Source organism: Crocodylus porosus, unplaced genomic scaffold (assembly GCF_001723895.1).
Source record: "Crocodylus porosus isolate Cpor-Errol unplaced genomic scaffold, CroPor_comp1, whole genome shotgun sequence".
Lineage (NCBI taxonomy): Eukaryota > Metazoa > Chordata > Crocodylia > Crocodylidae > Crocodylus > Crocodylus porosus.
In genome coordinates this window covers 1,942,462-1,963,305 of record NW_017728922.1, presented here as the reverse complement: position 1 = coordinate 1,963,305, position 20,844 = coordinate 1,942,462, and the positions used below count along the sequence as shown (strand labels likewise).

Genomic DNA, 20,844 nt, shown 5'->3' with positions numbered 1-20,844 from the left:
GATTTCCCAGTGCTTACACAATATATATATGTGCTATGGGCACATATATGGGTACTTCTTATTCCAACTTTATTTCACTAAAATAAGTTAATTATATATATTTTTAAACTGGGCACAAATCTGAGCTACTTCTTCACACACATAAGAAAGAAATGCTCTTTAAGCATATTATATGCTTAACTTTAAAATAATCTCTTTCTATAAGAAATCTATAGGACTTTGGCTATTAAGACTGAAAAGGTAGATTTTTTTAGTGATACTTTTGAACTTGGCTTTCAAAAGTGACTCCATAAAATGCTACTTTAAAGGTAAGACTAAACTGATGATATAAGGTGTGTGTCATACTGATCACACAAGGCAGAGAGAGGGCCTTTGGTTACAAGGAGAGTTGCACCAGTTGATTATTGGTAAAAAATGATGAAATTATTGATCTGTACATTTTTGTCAGTGCCATCTCTAAACCAAATACTGGTATATCAATTTGAATGAAGGTCTGGAAAATACTACACTATATGGCTATATTTAAATGTCCACTTTCCTGATATGTAAAATATGACTTTTTCCACATGAAAGCATCAGCTCTAAAAATATTTAAATTGGAAACCACTATTATTTACTTTATCAAAAAAAGTTATTTTTCCCTGATTTTTTAAAAATTTTTAAAATTTATTTTTTTTTTACATTTGTGCTGATGGCAGACATGACTGATTGATTACTGAAACATAGAGATTATGTTAAGACTGTTGTCTTTAAAATGTCTCATTACCACTCTATGGTCTAAGAGCCCATAGAATAAATGAATATTTAAAGCTTATCTGCTGGAAAGTCACTTTACTTTCTAATAATTACTCAATCTTAACAAGTATCTCAGCAATACAATAGTTCCCCTAAGTACACTTGTATTTACTACAGGCCATAGCCTGAAATCCTTAATCAGGCAAAATTCCTGTTCAAATTAATGGGTGTTTTGACTGAGTAAGGACAGAACAAAAGCTAAGGACCCTCAAGAATTGGCCCTATCTAGGTTCTCTGAAGATGCTTTTGTGAGTACAGGTACTTTTTATTTAGCTTGAGTACCACCTGTGTAACTCTTTGCATGGAATGAGGTCTGCAATTATTACTCGGTTTTTACTCCTTACTCAAGGAAATTAACAGGTACAAGCAAGTAAAAGAAAGTACCCCAATTCCCTAGGGGAATTATCAAGATAACTGCAGCACATATGGATCCCTGCATGTGTACAGTATTGTGCCAAGGAGAGATCTAAAAAACTATACTTACAACCCATAATGATTCCTTAAAACATACATGTGCTTATTGCTTTTGTCTGCACATGCTGCACTCACTCTTACTGATCACAGACAGAAGTGTTGTACAGCTTGGATGGACAGACCATTCGTTACGTTCAGGACTAATCAACGGCTATTTCACAAGAGAAAGGAACAGAATGCACCAGACACAGGTGGTTCATGGGCTTCCTCAACACATAATGTATTCTTTATAAAAAGTTACGCTTTATGTTTACGTACCAAGACCTGTTGCATGCAAGTAGTTACACAGCCCAGCAGGTACTCATAAATATGTACGAAACGCTTATTGACTAAGTTATTTACAATTTACTTGTACAGTAAAACAGACGCAACATAAAATGGTTACCATCACAGTAATCACAAGACGGATTGTGGTTTGTTACAGACGTGTAACAAAGCACATTCATGACAGGAGGCACAAATTAAGATAGTGCTTGTTTAAAGTGCTAGATTCTTTCTCTCTCTCTCTTTCTCTCTATATAGATGCACTCTGTTTTGTTGTTCCACCTTTGTGAAGGAAAAAAAAGTCAACATAAAGTGCTTTTACTTTTAAATATTAAAAACCAAACAAAAATTAATTTCCTACACAATTTGATGCAACTTGTATTCAAAGGACAATATTTAAAAAAAAAAAACCCAAAACCTAGGCTGGTGGCAGCTAGTTGTGTTTTTGTTTAAAATGGTCAATTCTAAAAAACTGATTGAATGATATTTAAAATTCTGGACCTGATTCTTCTCTGACTTGCTTCCATTTTGCGCGTGCATAACTCCATTTGGTTTCTGAGGAGTCGCTGCTGATTTGCATCATTACAAGCGAGAGCACACCTAGGCCGGTGGTTCAGAATTCAGCAATCCCTCTTTTTGCATATTTGTTTAACACTTGCATATCTTTTCATTTGACACGGCTTGAGTGCAAAACGCTTCCGACTGACCAGCTCCTCTCTGACTCTCCAAGGTAGGTGACCCTTGCATGAGAGTGCAAGCGGCAGTGGGAGGAGCCCAAGGAGCCATCCCTGCCATTCCTTGCCCTCCTGTACAGGGGCTGGCCACAACACAAGCACTGTACAACCTAGGGCTGTCACTATGCTTGGACTCTCCAAGCGAGGCAGGGGCACAGGCCCCACCCTTCCGCACAGGACAGCCGACCTGGGGTAGTGGAACAGTAAGCAAGAGCATGCTAAACCCAGTAACAGGGCTGAGCTCTCGTGTAAGTGTACTGTCCCCCAGCACCGTGGAGGAACTCTGGCAGAGTCAACCAAAATGCCTCTGGAGATTTCTCCTTCTGCATGGCTCCTTCACACTCTCCCAGCGTGGGCTGTTGTTTATTCTAGGGCCATATTATAGCCCTAAAGTAAGTACTGGTTTTAGCCACGGGTTTCACTATGTTCCAGTGGGGGGGATGTTTTAAATTAGATACAAGTGGTGCAACTCACCCTGCTGATATTTCAAAATAAAACTTCAGGTCCTACAGTATCTTGTACTATCATCTTGTATAAACACACAGAGAGCATTTTAATAATTTAATTCTCTAGACCGCCATTGTTTTAAATGGTTTGATTTTTCCCCATAGTGAGAGTGTTCCCTGTTACCTTTCGGCATAGTATCCATCAGAGAGGAAGCTGTGGAAGGGAATATTTGGAACAGCTGCTCTGAAGCAGCGAGTGTTGCATTTCTGCTAACTTTATACCGACCCCAGTAATTTGTTCCAGAGTTCAAATCTGGCTGCTTTGCCCTCCTTTACAGAAGCAATGCAAATCAGATGTTAACATTTCCAAAAGGAGATCCATCGTACAAGGGGATTGGATGTATATTTGGTCACACTGGCTTCAGTGGAGGACATGAAAGGAGACTGATGTGTAATCAAGATTTGTAGTCCTTATTTTGACTGACATTGGTAGCATGAGTTTGGGCAATGTTAGTATAGCTGTTCCAGAGAAGGACATTTTCACAAACCCACACTGGACCTCCTCCTAGACTTTTAGAAACAGGTGGCTTGTTTCAGTCAAAGTTCATGCCATGCAGAAGCTCTTTTTTTGTGTTGAGTGTAAAGACATTCCTTTTAACTTTCAACAAGTTTTTTTGGGGAGCACACATCAGATGCTTTGATCACGTATGTTAGTGTGTCCTCCACCACCAGGTAATACATGGACCTCTGGTGAAATGTGATTTTCTAGTCTGACAGTCTCCTGATTTCCCTGGCTTTTTCCAGTAATACCTTCCATGGAGTAAATGCAGTTTTGCCCTATCAACTTAGGCGAGGTGGGTAAAGCAGCAGCCCCTAGATGGTTCTTCTCTGTTCTATAAATGTTATCCTTTTGCTTTAGATAACCACTGTTTGTAACACTGTACTTGGGGCTTATGTTTCCTGGGAGGCCTTTGGGAGGGCTTGAGTCATAAAGCAACTGACCTTCGTCATCAGTGTCAGCATCTATGTATTTGTGTATGCTGGCATCATGGAAGTTGAAAGCTATTGCTGTCTGCTTCTCTGGAGACTTTGGGGGTGTTCTAGCACTTGCAGTAGTATAGATGGAGGTTTCTGGACTCACTAATGATCGATCAGAGAGTAGGGAGCTATCTCCAGCAGCAGCAGCAACTCCCCTGTTCTTGAAAGGATCTGGGTATATTCTCAGTACATTTGATGCTGGTACTAATGTGCTGGTGTCCTCTTCCATAAAGTTGACTTTCAGAGATCTCAGTTTTAAAGGAATACTGGCTTGGATGGACCCTTTAGGACTTTCTATGAAAAAAGAAGAGTGGTGGCTGCCTTCAGCATTGGGATTTGTCTCTATAAACCTGGCCCCACTCCCCTCTGGCCTGACTTGCTCCTGAATCGGATTAACACCACCTTTGCAGGGAAGTGGGCTATGGGAGAACCTCCCAGAGTCAGGAAATTCTGCAGCACAGCTTATAAAACTGTCAATACTTGACATGCTCCTCATGTCAATGATCCCGTCTGCGCGGGTTGTCAGCAGAGGGACTGTAGGGCCAGGAACAGTTTCCATTTCTAGCTCTTCCATTGGCTTTCCAGGCTGACCTGACTCTTTAGTGTTGAGATTTGGCTGTGACTGAGCCTTTGCCATTTTATTGTACATGTCCTCCAACTGCTGGACATTCAGATGTTGGGGACTAGAAGAGGACCGAGCTTTTTCTGGAGATCCTTGTTCCTTTGTTTCAAAAGATTTACTAGAGCTAGTTTCTGAGAGAGTTCTCTTGGTCCATTTCCACTTGTTGGGAGATAAGTGATTGTCCTGAACTTTATCCTTTTTGCTTACACCTTCACCGTTCTTTTCTACCACAATGTCCATCAGTTCTATACTGCGGGCAAAAGCATCCTTCATATTCATGGAGACAATGCTGCCATTTCTTTTTGCTCTTTCGAGTGCTTCTCTGCGCTTGATAGCTTTCTCCTGCCTCTTCTGCTCTTTGTAGAACTCAGAGAAGTTATTGACAATGATTGGGATTGGAAGAGCAATCACAAGTACTCCAGCAATGCAGCACAACCCTCCTACTATTTTACCTAAAAGAGTTTTGGGGTAGATGTCTCCATAGCCTACTGTTGTCATGGTGATAGTTGCCCACCAGAAGGAAGCTGGGATGCTTTTGAATTTTGTATCATCTTCATCTTTTTCTGCAAAAAACACTAAGCTGGAAAAGATCATAATGCCCATGGCCAAAAACAAGATGAGTAATCCAAGCTCATTATAGCTCCTCCTCAGTGTAAATCCTAAGGATTGTAAACCAGTCGAGTGCCTGGCAAGCTTTAGAATTCGGAGTATCCTCATGATCCGAAATATCTGAACCACCCGTCGTACATTTTGGAACTGAAGTACACTTTTGTTTGATTCTGTAAGGAAGATAGTGACGTAGTAGGGTAAAATAGCTAGCAAATCAATAGCGTTCAGTGGGCCTTTGAAAAACTTCCATTTCTTAGGCGAGGAGAGGAACCGCAAGAGGTATTCCATTGTAAACCATGCAATGCATACTGCCTCCACATGGGCAAGCTGAGGATTATCGGTGGTTTGTCCAAATTCATCCATGCCTTGTAGTTCAGGAAGTGTGTTAAGTGACAAGGCAATTGTAGATAATACAATGAACATGATGGAAATGATTGCCAAAATCTGCGAGAGAGAGAGAGAAACTAGTTAGTTCAGTGTATGATATATGCTCTGCTTTTATCATCATCAATTACATATTATTGGATGTTATCACTGAAATGTTTTAAGCCTGATTTTGCTTTTAGTTATGCAGTAGGAGTACATTCTGAAGAGGACCATGCACTGGTTTAAGGTGTATTATGTCTATAACCCAAGTTAAAATGCATCCCAAGCCATAATTCATAAACTTGTAGCTGGACAAGAAACCATGAACAGCAGCACCCTCCCAGTTTTTTAGGGAGTTTGAAGCAAAATTGGCAGGTTTTGCACCCTCAGCAAAATCCTGGTGGTGGCTGGGGGCAAAGGGGAGGGGGAAAAGGTCCTGAACACTAGAGAGAAGGGGTTGTGTGTGGGGGGTGCGGGTCGTACCTGCTCCAGAGACTCAGTTGCCAGCTGCTACTGACACAGCGGCCTGCCTGGCCCCAGCTGTTGCTGCTGGTGCTACAGCTGGGGTGCAGGGCTGTTGGTATAGCACCACTGACTCCCTGGGGATCCACCATTCTGGTGCCCCCTGTAAGTGAATGTCCAGGGCTGATATCAGACTCACCAACCCCAAGTTACACTACAGTATTGCTTATTAACTTCCAGTCACAGTGCTCTAACCAGAATCACCCAGGCCCTCCATCTTTCCTTTTGAAGTGGGGCCAATGATCAGTCAAGAGAAGCAGATTGATATATTGCACTGGAAGGACAAAAGAGAAAGAGGTAGAGAGTGTTGAGCTCACTGAGTTGGATGCTGTTCTCGAACAGTGCAGGCCCTGGATTTAGCCTGGACCCTTGTTCCCAGTGGGACAGAAACTTCCCCTCCTTACTGCTCTCTGTTACTTTTGTCCACTGCATGATAATCTCATGCAGCTGTGAGTCATGCCTGACCTGCCTAACACTTAAGCTGATATATCTAAGAGACTCCAGGGACTCAAACAGATGAGCATGGTCATGCAGTATGTGGTGCTGCGAACACGCTTGCAGCACCATATACCACACAGTCTGTTGTTCTCCATGCTGCAAGGGCATGCTTCCCAAGTGTGTCTATGCAAGTTTTTTTTCTGTGGGGCTTTTTGACCCCTGGATATCCATCAAAAAAACCTGCAGGAAAAAAAAAATTTGGAGCAACGTATGCTCAGCCAGCGCGTGCTGCTGAAAAGTGGAGCTGGGCCACCTGGAGCCACGCTCCGCTGCCAGCCAGGCTCCGTGCGGCAGAATTGCTGTGGTGCAGCCCTGGGAGGCCCCCAGGCCCCCAAGTAAGGCTGCTGGGGCCAGCACAGTGCTGGCCCCTGTCTCCCCTACCCCACCCAGAGCAACTTGCCATGCACCAAAACATGCATGGCATGAGTGTTCCCTGGGGACAAGTAGTGGTGGCACAAGGTGTGCCGCCACTACTTGTCCCCGGAGAACCAAACATCCATACACATCTGGATGTGGCCTAGGTGTCTATACACATACTCTAGAGTGTTGGCGGAGAGGGGTGTTTTAATTAGAGCAGCTCTTGGACAGCCACTGTAATTAAAACTCTGCAACATCACATGTGTTCATCATCCTGTTTCAGAAAAGCTTGTTCAATGAGTTTTAGTTAAAGCACCCCCACTGCCATTTTGAAACATGGGATGCTGAATACATGTGACGTATTCCTAACCTGTGACACAGTGGTTAGCATGCTGTACTTGGCATTTGAAGAGAACCAGACTGAAACCCCCGCTGGATGAAGGGACTCTAGATCCTGGTTGCGTACCCTCACCACTCAGGACTGAAACATGGATGAGCTCTGCTAATGCTATTTTCCTCCCAAGACTTACACCACATTACAGCATTCCAAAATGTTCTTAATCCAAATCAAATGAAATTACACAGCAATGAGAAGGTTAGAGCAGTCAGTTCCAACTTCCAAAAGGCAAAGCATCCATTAGACCCTCAATCTTGGGACAGAAATTTCATTGAGAAAGAGAAAATGGCTGAATTAGAAAAAGAAAGCTGATCTGTTCCTGGACCACTGACTATTCAAACAGGAAATGGTACAGACTTGAATTAATCTATTCTCATTATAAGCTTCGTATTTTATAACAGAGCTGCCTCTCCCCACCTCCTCCCCCCCAATATCTGTTTTATACAGTCATAAATGTTGCATACCTTCATTTTTTGCTTTCAGAAACTCAGTGCATTTTATTTTAAACTTATTTGTAGGAAGCCCTACAACTGACAGAGAATCTGAGATGCTGTTTCTCATAGCGATGGATTGTTTTGTTGGTGACTGAGAAGATATCTTGTTTCTTAGGTTTCTGGCAAAATAGAAAATGCCACAGAGATGCACACACATGACTAATATTTTTATGTATTCATTATGCGGCAAACTGATTCTTTATGCTTGCTTTTCTGCCACACTGTTTTTAAAAAAAAAACAACATAAAATCAAGACCAACATACGGAAATACTACGTTGATTAAATATACCATGTGACATAAAGTCCCCATGGCAGGACTTTAACATTGGCCAGGTATAGACATTCAAAAAGCCTGAGGCAGAAGTAATTTTAGTGTCCTTTACTTTAAGTGGCTTAGGTTAGGTTGGGAGTGAACAGAACAGGTGTTTGCCATTCGAGGGGCAGGGACCTGCCGGCAGAGGGCACTCCTGCAGGCCTCCCAGCAGGCTGGCAGAGAATGCCAAGCCTAGCTGAGCAGCTGGCCGCCCCGCCTGGCCAGTGCAGTCCCTCTCCCCAGCCTTGTCGCCCCACCAGCAGCCAGCTGTCATTGGCAGTGGGGAATGGGATGGGGAACAATGTAAGCCACTGCCCTGGCCCCCACAGACCTGAGCCAGCACACTGCGGGGGTTTGGGGGGGTCTGCATGGGTCGCCTTGCCCCCTTCACTGCATGTCAGGTTTGTCAGGTCAGGTCAGGTTTGCATGTCATTGATTTGTCAGGTGTAGGCAGGACGTGGGGCTGGGGACAGAGGCTTTACTGGCTCAGCTCTATGAAAGTCCAGGGTCAGGGCCAGCTAGGCACTCAGCTGAAGCAGCAGAGCATGAGCTGAGTTCCAGCATGCCTCCATGCAAGGGTGGGGAGCAGGGGGCTGCAAAGGCACCTGGGATGTTGGCAGACTGAGACCTAACTTGAGTTGGTAGGGGATCTGGTACAGAAGTTCAATAGACTGGTCTAACCTAAATCCCTTCAGTCTGATATTACATCCATCATCTAGGTTTATCTTAGACCGGGTTCCACCATTTTTAAACCAGTCTATGAGTGTTGAACTTCTGTATGGTTATAGGTGTAGCCTGGTCTCCAAGCACTCATACCAATATAGGTGTAATGTCTGTACCTAGCCATAGTGAAATGGAACCATGAAATATGACCTCCCCATCACTGGACTTGTCAGGCATGTTAGTTTTCCTCATGACAATGTTGTTCAACATGTATTGTAGAAAGAATATGTCAAATATCAAATATCAATTTTTCTGTCATAAACTACAAAAACCACTGCTATCAAAATTCGTCGGGCTCTTGTCTTCCTGGACAAAAGCTAAAATGGAACAGCTGAACCCGAGCTGCTATAGAAGAATCATCCATTTTGAATCACAATCAGCATAAAGGACAATCCAGTCCTTGGCATGACAGTGGAAATGCCCATTTCCAATCATAATCAGACATACCGCACCTGCCTTTTATTCAAAAGTAGAAGAAGGACCCATTGTGTAATGTTTGGAAGTGTTACATAGGCTGATGTAGTGTGCTTGGGATATGGTTTCAGAGTAGAAGTAGGTTACCTATGCCTTGGAAAAAAAATCTGAAGACACGAAATATAACTTTGTGAGAGAACTGGACATGCAGAATGCACTTGGGACAAATTACCAGTAGGAAACAAATAGCTTAGAAATTAATTTAAACAGGTACACGAATTGAGTGCTAGACATATCATCAGCAGTACAAATCAGACCCATGAGTAATGAAAAAAACAGACAAGCAACGCTTATATCAGCCTCTGCCCAGCTTGCTTATTGAAGGAGGAGGAGATGGAAGAGATGAAAATTACATCTCCAGGGGTCAAAAAAACCTGTGGAAAAAAAAGTGGAACAGTGCATTCATGGGCAACGTGCACCACTGAAAAGCTGAGCTGGGCAGCCTGGAGCCATGCTGTGGCAGCCAGCCAGGCTCAGGATTGCCGCTGCTGCAGCCTTTGGAGGTCCCCAGGACCCCAGGTGAGGCTGCTGGGCCAGCCTAGTGCTGGCCTAGACTCCCCTACCACCCCCGAGATAATTAAGCAAGGTGCACCACTGCTACGTGTCCCTCGGCTACCAAATTTCTGTACTTGTCTGGAAGCAGCCCTAAGTCATTTCCACACTTGCAGGCATGTGCGTTTGCAGCAGCTCAAATAGCAGCGGCACAATTTGTGCCAGCGATTTGTGCCTCAGTACATGTGCCTGAACATGCACTTTGGTATGGGGCATATTGTGCCACTTGGGGCAAACAGACCCTGCTCAGCTCCTCCCGGATCTTCAGTCAGGGGAAGCTAGAGGCCAGGCCAGGATCTTCATCCTTAGAGGTTTTCAAGACCCGGCTGGTCAAAGCCCTGGCTGGGATGATCTAGCTGGGGGTGGTCCTGCTTTGAGCAGGGGGGTTGGACTAGATGACCTCCTGCTTTTTCTTGCATGTTATTTTTTGATACCGGGATTTCCCAGTATCAAATTTAGAGTCCACACTGCAAATATTTAGCACAGGGAACATTTTCTCATTCCCAGCGTGCCTCTTGTGGCATCTCAAACTGCTTTGAGCTGCCACAATAGGCATGTGCTCGCTCATTTGGACGTGGTCCTAGAGTCTTTTAGAAAGCAGCTTCTTAAGTGAGTCGGAAAGGAGCCCAAGGAGCACGGGTCTTACTCTGCTGCTGCCTGAGGGAATGCTTAGGATATGAGGAAAAAAGGTAGTGCAGGACAGCAGTTGAAATGGCCACCAAAAGAGATGCAAGCAAGACCAAGGTGAAGAGAAGACTACAGCCATGTTGAGTGAGGCCAAGAAAGTTAGAAGGAAGGAAACCCAGCGAAAGCTACACTACAAATCAAAATATGAAATAATGGGAGGAGAGGGACAGGGACAAGCAGTAGAAAAGGCCTTTAAAATCTACAGGAAGAGTAGCTTTCAAATCCTGGATTAAAACTTGCAGTCAAGTGTCCAAGCTAAAGCTAGGGGAAATCCAGAATTTTACTCTTTCAGCACTTTTATTCTGCAAAAAGCATTTTCATGAAGGGAAAACACACAACATTGGAAATTACTGCATCATCCTAAAGAAAGCCCCTCATTTTCTGTCCTATAAAGTTTTACTGTTTCTCGCTATGGTTTTTTTGGGGGGTGGGGTGGGGGGAGGGGGATGTCACCCAGACTTTCCAAATGTTTGGTCCATTTAAAGTGGTAATTCCCTCATATGTGATGGGTTTGGTCTTTGCTGAATGGCTTATTTATAGATGTCGGTATATCTAGTGTGTTTCATCTCCTTCATCTTCAAGGCAGATCCTTTCAGCTTTACTCAGTGGATGGCATCCAGCAATAATAACTGGTGTCACACCTTCTGGTTCATTTGATATACTCTCTTTTTTTTGAAGAGCAACGCAATCCCAGGTGAACACAACTTGGAGTACTAAGAGATTTAAGAGAAGAATTTCTTCTTGGCTTATCAGATCTGGTCACTGAGCTCAGCAGTAAACAAAGCAAACCATTTATCATTTTCCTGCAAATCACAGCAAGATGTCACTTGAACTGCTAAGCTACATATTTCCCATTTTTTCCTAATCTACAGTGATTCTTTATCTTTAGGAAGCCCATCAAGCTATGAACAGTTTCAAAATAAATTTGTTGAAGCCATCCTGAAGTAAGCAAGAGGGTGTTTCAGCCAGGAGTGTTCCTTGTCCTACAAGGGGAAAACTTCTCCAGGCAAGAGTAGATTCTCTTTTTCCCCCCCATACATTAATTCCTCCTGGGTCTGATTAACAAGGTAAGGTCTGAACAAGTGAACATTATTACTAGAGGGGCACTGGATGAGCACATGCAGAGCTAGCTACTGTTATTAGTTATCACACATTAGCAGAAGACTTGGTCGCTGTCCCAAAGTGATTGGAATCACAGAATCATAGGTTTGAAAGGGATCTTAAGAGTCATCTAGTTGAAGTCCCTGCAGAAATGCAGGTTAAGCTATTCCTAGCAACCCCAAGAAAACCTCCAGTGGAGGAGATGCCACAACTTGCGTGAAAAGCTTGTTCCATTGCCCCTCTGTTCTTAAAATACAGTCTTTCTTTTGAGATGTTAGTCTAAATCTGTTCTGCTGAAGTTTAAACCCCCTGCTTTGTGTCCCACTCTCCGTGACAAGAGAAAAAGACTGTTCTCCTCCTTCCTCATGATGGTCTTTCAAGTATTTGAAACCTGCAATCATGTCCCCCCTCAGTCTTTTCTTCTCAAATTACCTCCTTCCCTCGACCTTTTATGGCTTCCATGTCAACCCTTTTATCACCTTCATCACTTGCCCCTGGATTCCTTCCAGTGTCTCCCCATTCTTAAAATGCAGAGCCCAAAATTACACGCACAACTCCAGCTGAGGCCTAACCGGTGCCAATTATAATCTGACCTTCTATCTACATTAGAAAAATCAAATCAGACATAACTAGGCATTCCCAACACAGCTGCACCAGACTTCTATTTTAGGAGCATTAGTAGATTCAGAGCATGCTTTCAAATGTAATCAGTTATTGCCTTGATTAGATACATGGTTGGTTTGGAGAAAAGCTGGATTGCCCCTTGGTTTTCCAAGAGGGCTACAGAGAGAGCAGGGATTTGGGAGCAATGCAGACAGAGCAGACAAAGGTGGTGCATGAAGGTGCCAGCGAGGGAAGCTAAGGGGTAGGGAACAGGTGGAAAGGTGTCATACAGGGAGGATCGCTGCAGGAATCAGAGGGTCCAGCAGAGACTACAGTGGTTGGACAGAGGCTGCAATGGAAGTGGAAGAAATTATGAGAAACTGGGGTGGACCATCAGGTCCCAGAGCTTCCTCCCTTATGTTGTTTAGTTAGTATCCTGCTGAATTTGCCACTGTAAAACCCTTGTGGGAGCAGGAGGTATTTCACCATGAGCTCTCTGTGCAAACCGGTGCAGCCCCCTCATTGCTGAATTGTCCTACAGAGCCAGAGGCTTTCCTTTGCTCAGTTCCAGGAGTCTCAGAGATACAAGGCAGAAGTCAAACAATTCATACCAGTAAAAAATCCTCATCTATGTGTCTGAAGAGCAAATGTGTTAGTCCAGGGAACTGTGATCCTTGCCTTCGCATTCTGTTTTCCCAATTCCACACCTGCCTGCTCTTCCATCTCCTTTGTCCTCCTCAGATTTCTCTTCTGTCTGATGCGAAGAGTCACTGAGGTTAAATTTCAGTCTAAGCAGGAACAGTCCCTTTAAGGGGAATAATTTTCCAGCTACTTAGGCATGTGATAATTTGATACCAATATCTTTCCTACCTGCTCCAGACCATTTACTCTCACTAACTAGTGAATCAACAACCTATTTGCATTTAAACTGAGCTAAAGAGATTTGCTTTTTCTCTATGCTACTTAGCTGGGCCCTAGTCACTGCTCTAAGCACTTGAAATGTTTAGTCCTTTAAGGAGAATGTAGGATGACTTAAGCCTGGCGAAAGGTCTTAGGTTGACAGCCCTCAGGGTGGAGTGCTCTTTTCAATCACAGGATGTGGACAGAAGTGCAATTTTGGCCTACCTTGCCTGGACAAAGGCAGCAGAAAATTCATTATTCATGGCTTCCTCAGTGATGAGTTCTCTGTTAACATAGCACTAGATGTCCTTAGGTGAACTGGGGCCATTTTGTGCTAGGCACTAGACAAATGCATGGCTACAGATGATCCAAGAACGTATAATCTAATTACAAAGAGGACAAAAACTGGAAGGGGAATTGGAGGACCAGAGAGGTGAAATGACTTGTCTATGGGCACCTGAGACAGTGGCAGAGTCAAGAATAGAAATCAAGTTCCCATGACTCCCAATTCCTAACAGCTAGACTACGGTGTCTCTCTATTCAGTTCAGGTCCAAATGGGTGGGTATCCACAGTGCATCCCCACAGACTCATCAAAACCATTTCTCATCATATTTTTTTTTTTACTTGAAGGCATGCTACCAGTGCCTTCCCGCATGAGTTTCAATCCCCTTACTGCAGTTAGTTACATATAGGCTGTAATATGTATTCCCCACCTCCTGATTCTTTGTTTAATTATCGACCGCAAGGATTCACCTGCAAGAAAGAAACAGAGTTTGTAATTCCCAATCAAAAACTTCTCTGGGCATCTGTCAGAAGGTATTGGATTGCACTCGCTCCTAATTATATTGCTGTCTTGGAATGTAAGTCTTCATAACTGCAGGCAGAATTTGAGAAGCACAAGAATGCAATAGCTTCCAGAAAAGCTTTTTTCTATGCTAAATTGTTTCCATCATTGCAAAGATTTCATTCATTAGTGCTAAGAAACACTGGGCTAAGCAGGGCAAGGCTTTTAAAGAATTTAAGAATGCAAAATACACATCTAAGGGTAATTATCATGATTGCTTATGCAAATGAGCCTAACAAACCAGTTCTGTGCACAAGTATAACCAGTTTGTGCTTGCAACTGTTGCATAGAGATGAGGCTCAAGTTTTGCATTGTCATTTGCATACTACATTAGTTCCTGAAAAATCTGGCACATCTCTGATTTAGTTAGCCTAGAAGGTACAGCTGTATCCTAACCTTGCCCTTGTCTGCAGAGTGAAGGGAAGGAGGGATCAGAGCAACAATTTGGAAAGTGCATTACTGTCCCTTTGTTTCTTACGTGTACTATGTTAGTGCCAGCTAAGACCAAAGGGGAAAATTAGTGATTTTTTTTCAAAGCTATCAGTACCTGGATGCCCTGTTCCCAGTACATTTAACAGGGATTAGATGTTTTAACTGGAAAAAGCTTTAAACATCTTAGCTGAAGATTTGTGAAGATTTCTGATCTTGCTAATAGCGACATGCCCTTTTGTGTCTTAGTGCCCAGTAATAAAGTAGATCTTAAGGGGAGAAGATGAGGTAGGGATGAGATAAGATGGTGTTTGAATATAGAGCCAATATTCTTGGAAACATTGCAAGGAAACGGATATGTAATAAAAAAACCCCAATACTGTATTTGTATAAATGGTTTGGTCCAAGGCAGGGGTTGTCAATCTTTTAGGAACACTGGGCTGAAAAAATGCAGTTAAGTCTGAAGAGGCCACTGCTTGCAATGTGAATGCCACCACTTCCCTTGTGGCTGAATTACTGCTGGCAAGCCTGAGATTCCTTTATGAATTCCCCACCTCTGCTGAACTGTTGTTAGCAGGGGTGGAGAGGGGCTTTGCAGGCCAAATGAAATTGCTTGGCAGGCTGGATCCAGCCTCTGGGCGGTAGGTGGCTGACCCTGGTCTAAGGCATCTTTTTTAGCTACACAGGCATAAACTTGGCACCAAGGCCAAGTTTCATTTGCACGTTGCTTTGTGCTAAGGGATTTCCCTGCAGACTTCCTTTTCCCTGCAAGTAAGCAAGGTCCTGTCACTTTGTATAATCCAGGATTCCTTCCTCCCTCGCTGGAAACAGATCTGTGCAGTTCAGAGCTATGCAGCCTCTGGAAAGTACTGCATAGCTTGAGTGACACCGTATGTCATCAGCCTGGCATGGATCTGTTGTAGGTATAAAGCACTCAGCAAGGGTCCATATGGATGCTATCTGTAAACAACCATGGTCAGCCAGATGCTGCTTTGAGACCTTGCAGTTCCATAGGCCTCGGGAAGTGGTTTAAGGGCAAGTGCTAGTTCAGAGGTCAAATTGGCGGCAGTATGAAGAGCTAGAACTTCTTACTGAAGGCTGCTAACCTGTGCTCAGAGAGACAGCACAGGCTTCTTTGTTTTCCATTGTGTGCCCTCGTTGTCAAGAAAGCTAAACAGCATGCTGGGCTGCACTGGTAGGTCTGTTGCCAGCAGGGCAAGGGAAGTGATTATTCCCCTCTATTCAGCACTGGTGAGGTCACATCTGGAGTAGTGTGTTCAGTTTTGGGCCCTCGACTACACAGACAGGATGTGGACAAGTTGGAGAGAGTCCAGTGGAGGGCAATAAAATGGTGAGGGGGCTGGGGGACATGACTTATGAGGAAAGACTGAGGGAACCGGGCTTGCTTAGTCTAGAGAAGAGAAGACTGAGAGGGGATTTAACGGCAGCCTTCAACTACGTGAAGGGCAAGGTTCCCTCTAAGGTGCGCGTGTGTGCTGCTCTGCACAAAAAAACCCTCTTGTCGCACATTACCTTTGCAATGCCATGCACCCGCTTGGAGAGAAGCTGGGCTGCAGTTTCCTAGAAACCCGGAGCATGGCGGAGGCACTGGGAAACTGCTCCGTGCCCCAGCCCCTTTGGGTGAGCTTCGCCCTGAGCCCCAACGCCACGTGTCTCCTTGCTGCCCGCTCTGCCCAGTGGCAGGACACACAAGGCTCCACGCTGCTTTCAAAGGCTGTGGAGGCAGTGTGGATCATTTCTGAAAGCATGATGAAATCTGCCAGATAGGGCAGACCAGGCATACCTTCAGTGTTTCACAGTACCTGAGAGCTTTACAGAGTATATTAAATGATGTGATTTATGTCTGTCACATGAAATCCATTCTCTTCTGCATGCTTTCCTCAGGTGGAGAATTATACATAAACTTTTCTGTTTTGGTAGGGATTTTTATAGTTTAATTTATTAAAAATAAAATATTTTATATATATATATAACATATAGTTTAGTCTTTCAAGAATCTTTTCTCCCAAATAATGTTGTGAGAATAATTTGCTCAGCACGCCAAAAAGGGGAGCCAAGACCAATTCAGGATCAGACCAAAGTGGCACGCTCATGGATCGCTAAGCCTTAGAGGGAACATTGCTGAAGGGAGTTCCAAAGAGGATGGAGCGGGACTGTTCTCAGTGGAGGCAGATGACAGAAGAAGGAGCAATGGGCTCAAGATGCAGCATGGGAAGTTTAGGTTAGATATTAGGAAGAATTTTCTCAGTAGGAGGGTAATAAAACACTGGACCAGTTTACCCAGGGGGGTAGTGGAAGCTCCATTCTTGGAGGTTTTTAAGCCCCAGGTAGACAAAACCTTGGATGGGATGATATAGTTGGGGATGGTCCTGCTTTGAGCACGGGGTTGGACTAGATGACCTCTTGAGGTCCCTTCCAATCCAAACTTTCTATGATTCTATGAATCAGGATCAAAGCCCTAAGGTGAACTCCTTTTCTAAATAACTGAATGACTTCTCCCAACACTGCTGAATGGCTTAGAGCACCATTTATACACAGGTACAAGGGACTTATCCCATGTCAGATCTGGGACTAAAATCCAGCTATCTTGATGACTACTCCTCCATGCTTAACCACTGCATACAATGCATAGGAAGTTACAAAAGGCTCATTGGAAAATCAAATAAAACTGCTTGCTTTCTAAGAGCAGACACTTAGCCAGTGAAACAAAGTTCTCTTCTCATTCATAGACTTCTTTAGCCATATCCTCAATTCTGCATACCATGTGTAGGAATCTTGCTCTCTATGTTTCCAGTGGTCCAGCAACAAAGACTAATAGCTATAGTCTATTAAATTACCTAATTGGTCCCATGGGCTAAGTACAGACAGTCAAAAAGCCTGAGGCTGAATCGATTAAATCTTTGCAGGTTAATCTAATCTGTGTAGATTGACCTGATAAGCCTGCAGTGGCTCAAGCCAGAAGCCAGAGGGCACCAGAGCACACCTACCTGCTTGGCTGGAGCAGACAGCTTGGGCCAAGGCTAGTCTTTCCACCCTTGTGGGAGAGGTTGGAGGGGAGGTACAAAGCATGCTGGGGGACTGTGAGTTAGCTTGAATCTGGAGAGCATCTGGGACAGAAGTCCAATAAACTGATTTAACCTAAGTCAGTTAAGTCTGATACCACAGCCATCTAGGTTTATTTTAAACTGGTTTGGGCTATTTTGAAAGTGGTTTATGTGACTGAACGTCTGTTGTGTTACAGATTTGAACCAGTTTATGACCCCTCATACTGGTTTATGTGTAATTTCTGTCCTTAGCCATGCAGACTGGCAGGCACACAATGTGCATTGTGACACACCTCCACACACTTCTGGTATGACATAATACTTTCAGAGCTTTCATGCACTGCTGAGGAAAACTATAGCCATTTCTAAAAGGATGAGGAGCAATGCTTTTGGTTGTTTAAATATGTATGGAACGTCCCAGATTTATTTATCATTGTATAGAAGCAGCAAATGTATTCAGAAGGCAAAAAAGGGATAGACTGTTTAATGGAAAATGTCTGGGACTCAGTGGCAGACACTGTTCTTTGGGTAGATGTGATATCTTTTATTAGACCAGCTAAATAGCTGGAAAAATTCTTCTGTGCAAGCTTTCAGGCACAAACATCCTTCTTCAGGCACAGGGAGAGTCTGGAAGGGTGTTTGTGCCTGAAAGTTTGCAAAGAAGAATTTTCCCAACTATTTAGACAGAACACCAGCTTGTCTTAGCTGGGAACTCTTCAGTAAGCTAAATCACAAAAAGGAAGCTTATAAGAAGTAGAAACTTGGACAACTACTAGGGAAGAATATAAGAGCATTGCTAGGGATGAAGTCAGGAAGGCCAAGGCACAATTGAAGTTGCAGCTAGCAAGGGATGTGAAGGGTGACAAGAAGGGTTTTTTACAAGTATGTCAGTAGCAAGAGGAGGATCAGGGAAAGTGTGGGTCCCTTACTGAATAGGGACCCACCTTGTGACAGAGGATGTAGAAAAGGCTGAAGTACTCAATGCCTTTTTTGTCTCAGTCTTCACAGGCAAGGTCAGCTTCCAAACTATTGTACCGGGCAGCAAAGTTTGGGAAAGAGGTGAGCAGCCCTCAGTGGTGAAAGAACAGATCAGGGACTATTTAGAAAAGCTGGATGTGTACAAATCCATGGGGCCAGATGGGATGCATGCAAGAGTGCTGAGGGTGTTGGCTGATGTGATTGCAGAGCCATTGGCCATCATCTTTGAAAACTCATGGTGATCAGGAGAGGTGTCGGATGACAGGAAAAGGGCAAATGTTGTGCCCATATTTAAGAAAGGGAAGAAGGAGGATCCAGGGAACTACAGACCATTCAGTCTCACCTCAGTCCTTGGAGAAATCATGGAGCAGATCCTCAAGGAATCCATTTCTAAGCACTTGAAGGAACAGGTGATTGGGAACAATCAGCATAGATTTACCAGGGGCAAGTCATGCCTGACCAACCTGATTGCCTTCTATGATGAAATGAATGGCTCTGTGGATGTGGGGAGACTGGTGGATGTGGTATACCTTGATTTTAACAAGGCTTTTGATATGGTCTCCCACAACATTCTCACAGGCAAGCTAAGGAAGAATGGGCTGGATGAATGGACTGTAAGGTGGACAGAAAACTGGCTAGAACATCGGGCTCAAAGACTAATAATCAATGGCTCAATGTCTAGTTGACAGCCGGTATCAAGTGGAGTGCCCCAGGGGTCTGGCCTGGGGCTGGTTTTCTTCAATGCCTTCATCAGTGACCTGGAAGATGGCATAGAGTGCACCCTCAGCACATTTGCAGGTAAGACCAAGCTGGGAGGAGTAGTAGATACGCTGGAGGGCATGAACAACTCGTGCCTCCTGAGGCTGGAGGGGCATGGCGACTGTCCACAGGCAGCAGCGGTGGTGTCAGTGGCTGGCAACCACAGTGATGTTGGCGGCGAGGGTGGGCCAAGTGGGGGTTGCCCACAGGCAGCTGCAGCGGTGTCAGAAATGTTGGTAGCAGGGGGGATGTGGTAAATGGCGACTACCCGCAGATGCTGGCGGCAGCATTGGCAGTGGCCAATCTAGGGGGGCATGTGCCCCACCATGTGTCCCCCTATGCATCACCTATGCTGGAGAGTAGGGCTAGGATTCAGAGTGACCTAGACAAATTGGAAGATTGGATCAAAAGAAATCTCATGAGGTTCAACAAGGATAAGTGCAAAGTCCTGCACTTAGGATGGAACAATCCCATGCACCAGGACAGGCTGAGGACTGACTGGTTGGGTAGCAGCTCTGCAGAAAAGGACCTGGGGACAACAAGCTGAATGTGACCCAGCATTGTGTCCTTGTTGCCAAAAAAGGCTAATGGAATACTGGGCTGCATTGTTAGGTGGGTTGCTAGCAGATCAAAGGAAGTGATTCTTCTCATTTATTCACACTGGTGAGTCCACAACTAGAGTACTGTGTCCAGTTTGGGCGCTCCCACTACAGAAAAGATGGGGACAAATTGAAGAGAGTCCAGCAGAGGGCAACAAAAATGGTTAGAAGGGTGGGGCGCATGATTTACGAGGAAAGACTGAGGGTATTAGGATTATTTAGTCTAGAGAGAAGAAGACTGAGAGGGGATTTAGTAGCAGCCTTCAAATACCTGCAGGGGGGTTTCAAAGAGGGTGGAGCTGGACTGTTCTCAGAGGTGGCAGACAACAGAACAAGGAGCAATGGTCTCAAGTTGCAGCAAGGCAAGTTTAGATATTAGGAAGAATTTTCTGACTAGGAGGGTAGTAAAACACTGGAGTAGGTTACCTAGAGAGATGATGGAAGCTCCATCCTTGGAGGTTTTCAAGACACAGCTAGACAAACCAGGGGCGCCTGGTGCCTCTTCAGTCTGGGGGGGCACAATTTTGGGGGAGGCCCAGAGGTGGGCCAAATGCCCATATGCACTTCTACACTTCTGTGCTGCGGATTAGTGCTCTCCGTCTCAACAGGCCCATGTGGGAAAAAAAACTGCCCCATCCTGAGCAGTGCCAAGTTGGGGGACAGTCTCAGGGGTGGGCAGCATGTGCCCCCCTGTGGCTCCCTACCAGTCACCTGTAAAACAGAGTTTTGGCTGAGACGATCTAGTTGGGGATGGTTCTGCTTTGAGCAGGGGGTTGGACTAGATGACCTCCTAAGGTCCCTTCCAACCCTAATTTTCTATGATCCTATGATTTAATTTTTGCTTTCATCACTTACTTTCTTTGTGAGTTTGAGCAAATTCCTCAGTGTACACTGTTCTCTAGCTCTTCATGGGGATAAGAGTCTTTTCCTAACCAACAGCTGGTGCATTAGTATTTAGGGGCAAATTTATGAAGGTATAGCCAGCGAGAAATTTTTTGATCAATTTTTTTTCCCATTAGAAAATGCCAATTTGTCAAAAATCAAAGCTGTTTCCAGAAAAGAGTCAGTCTTGATGAAAGTCTCATTTCAAAACATTGAAATATCCCATGTAGACATTTTGTTAAAACAGAAAGGTTTTAAAAATTCTAAACTGACATGTTCTGATATGTAAATTATATATATATATAGTGTGTGTGTGT

The 20,844-nt window shown here is 44.2% G+C and overlaps 1 protein-coding gene across 1 annotated transcript in view; it reads right to left on the bottom strand.

Moving 5' to 3' along the window:
• Window positions 1-624: 624 nt before the first annotated feature.
• The window catches only part of KCNB1 (potassium voltage-gated channel subfamily B member 1), a 209,066-nt gene continuing 188,846 nt past the window's right edge, over window positions 625-20,844 (bottom strand). Inside the window, exon 2 of the mRNA XM_019539559.1 lies at window positions 625-5,426. Coding sequence (XP_019395104.1) covers window positions 3,402-5,426 — 2,025 coding nt within the window. The 3' untranslated portion in view covers window positions 625-3,401. The remainder of the gene's footprint in view (window positions 5,427-20,844) is intronic.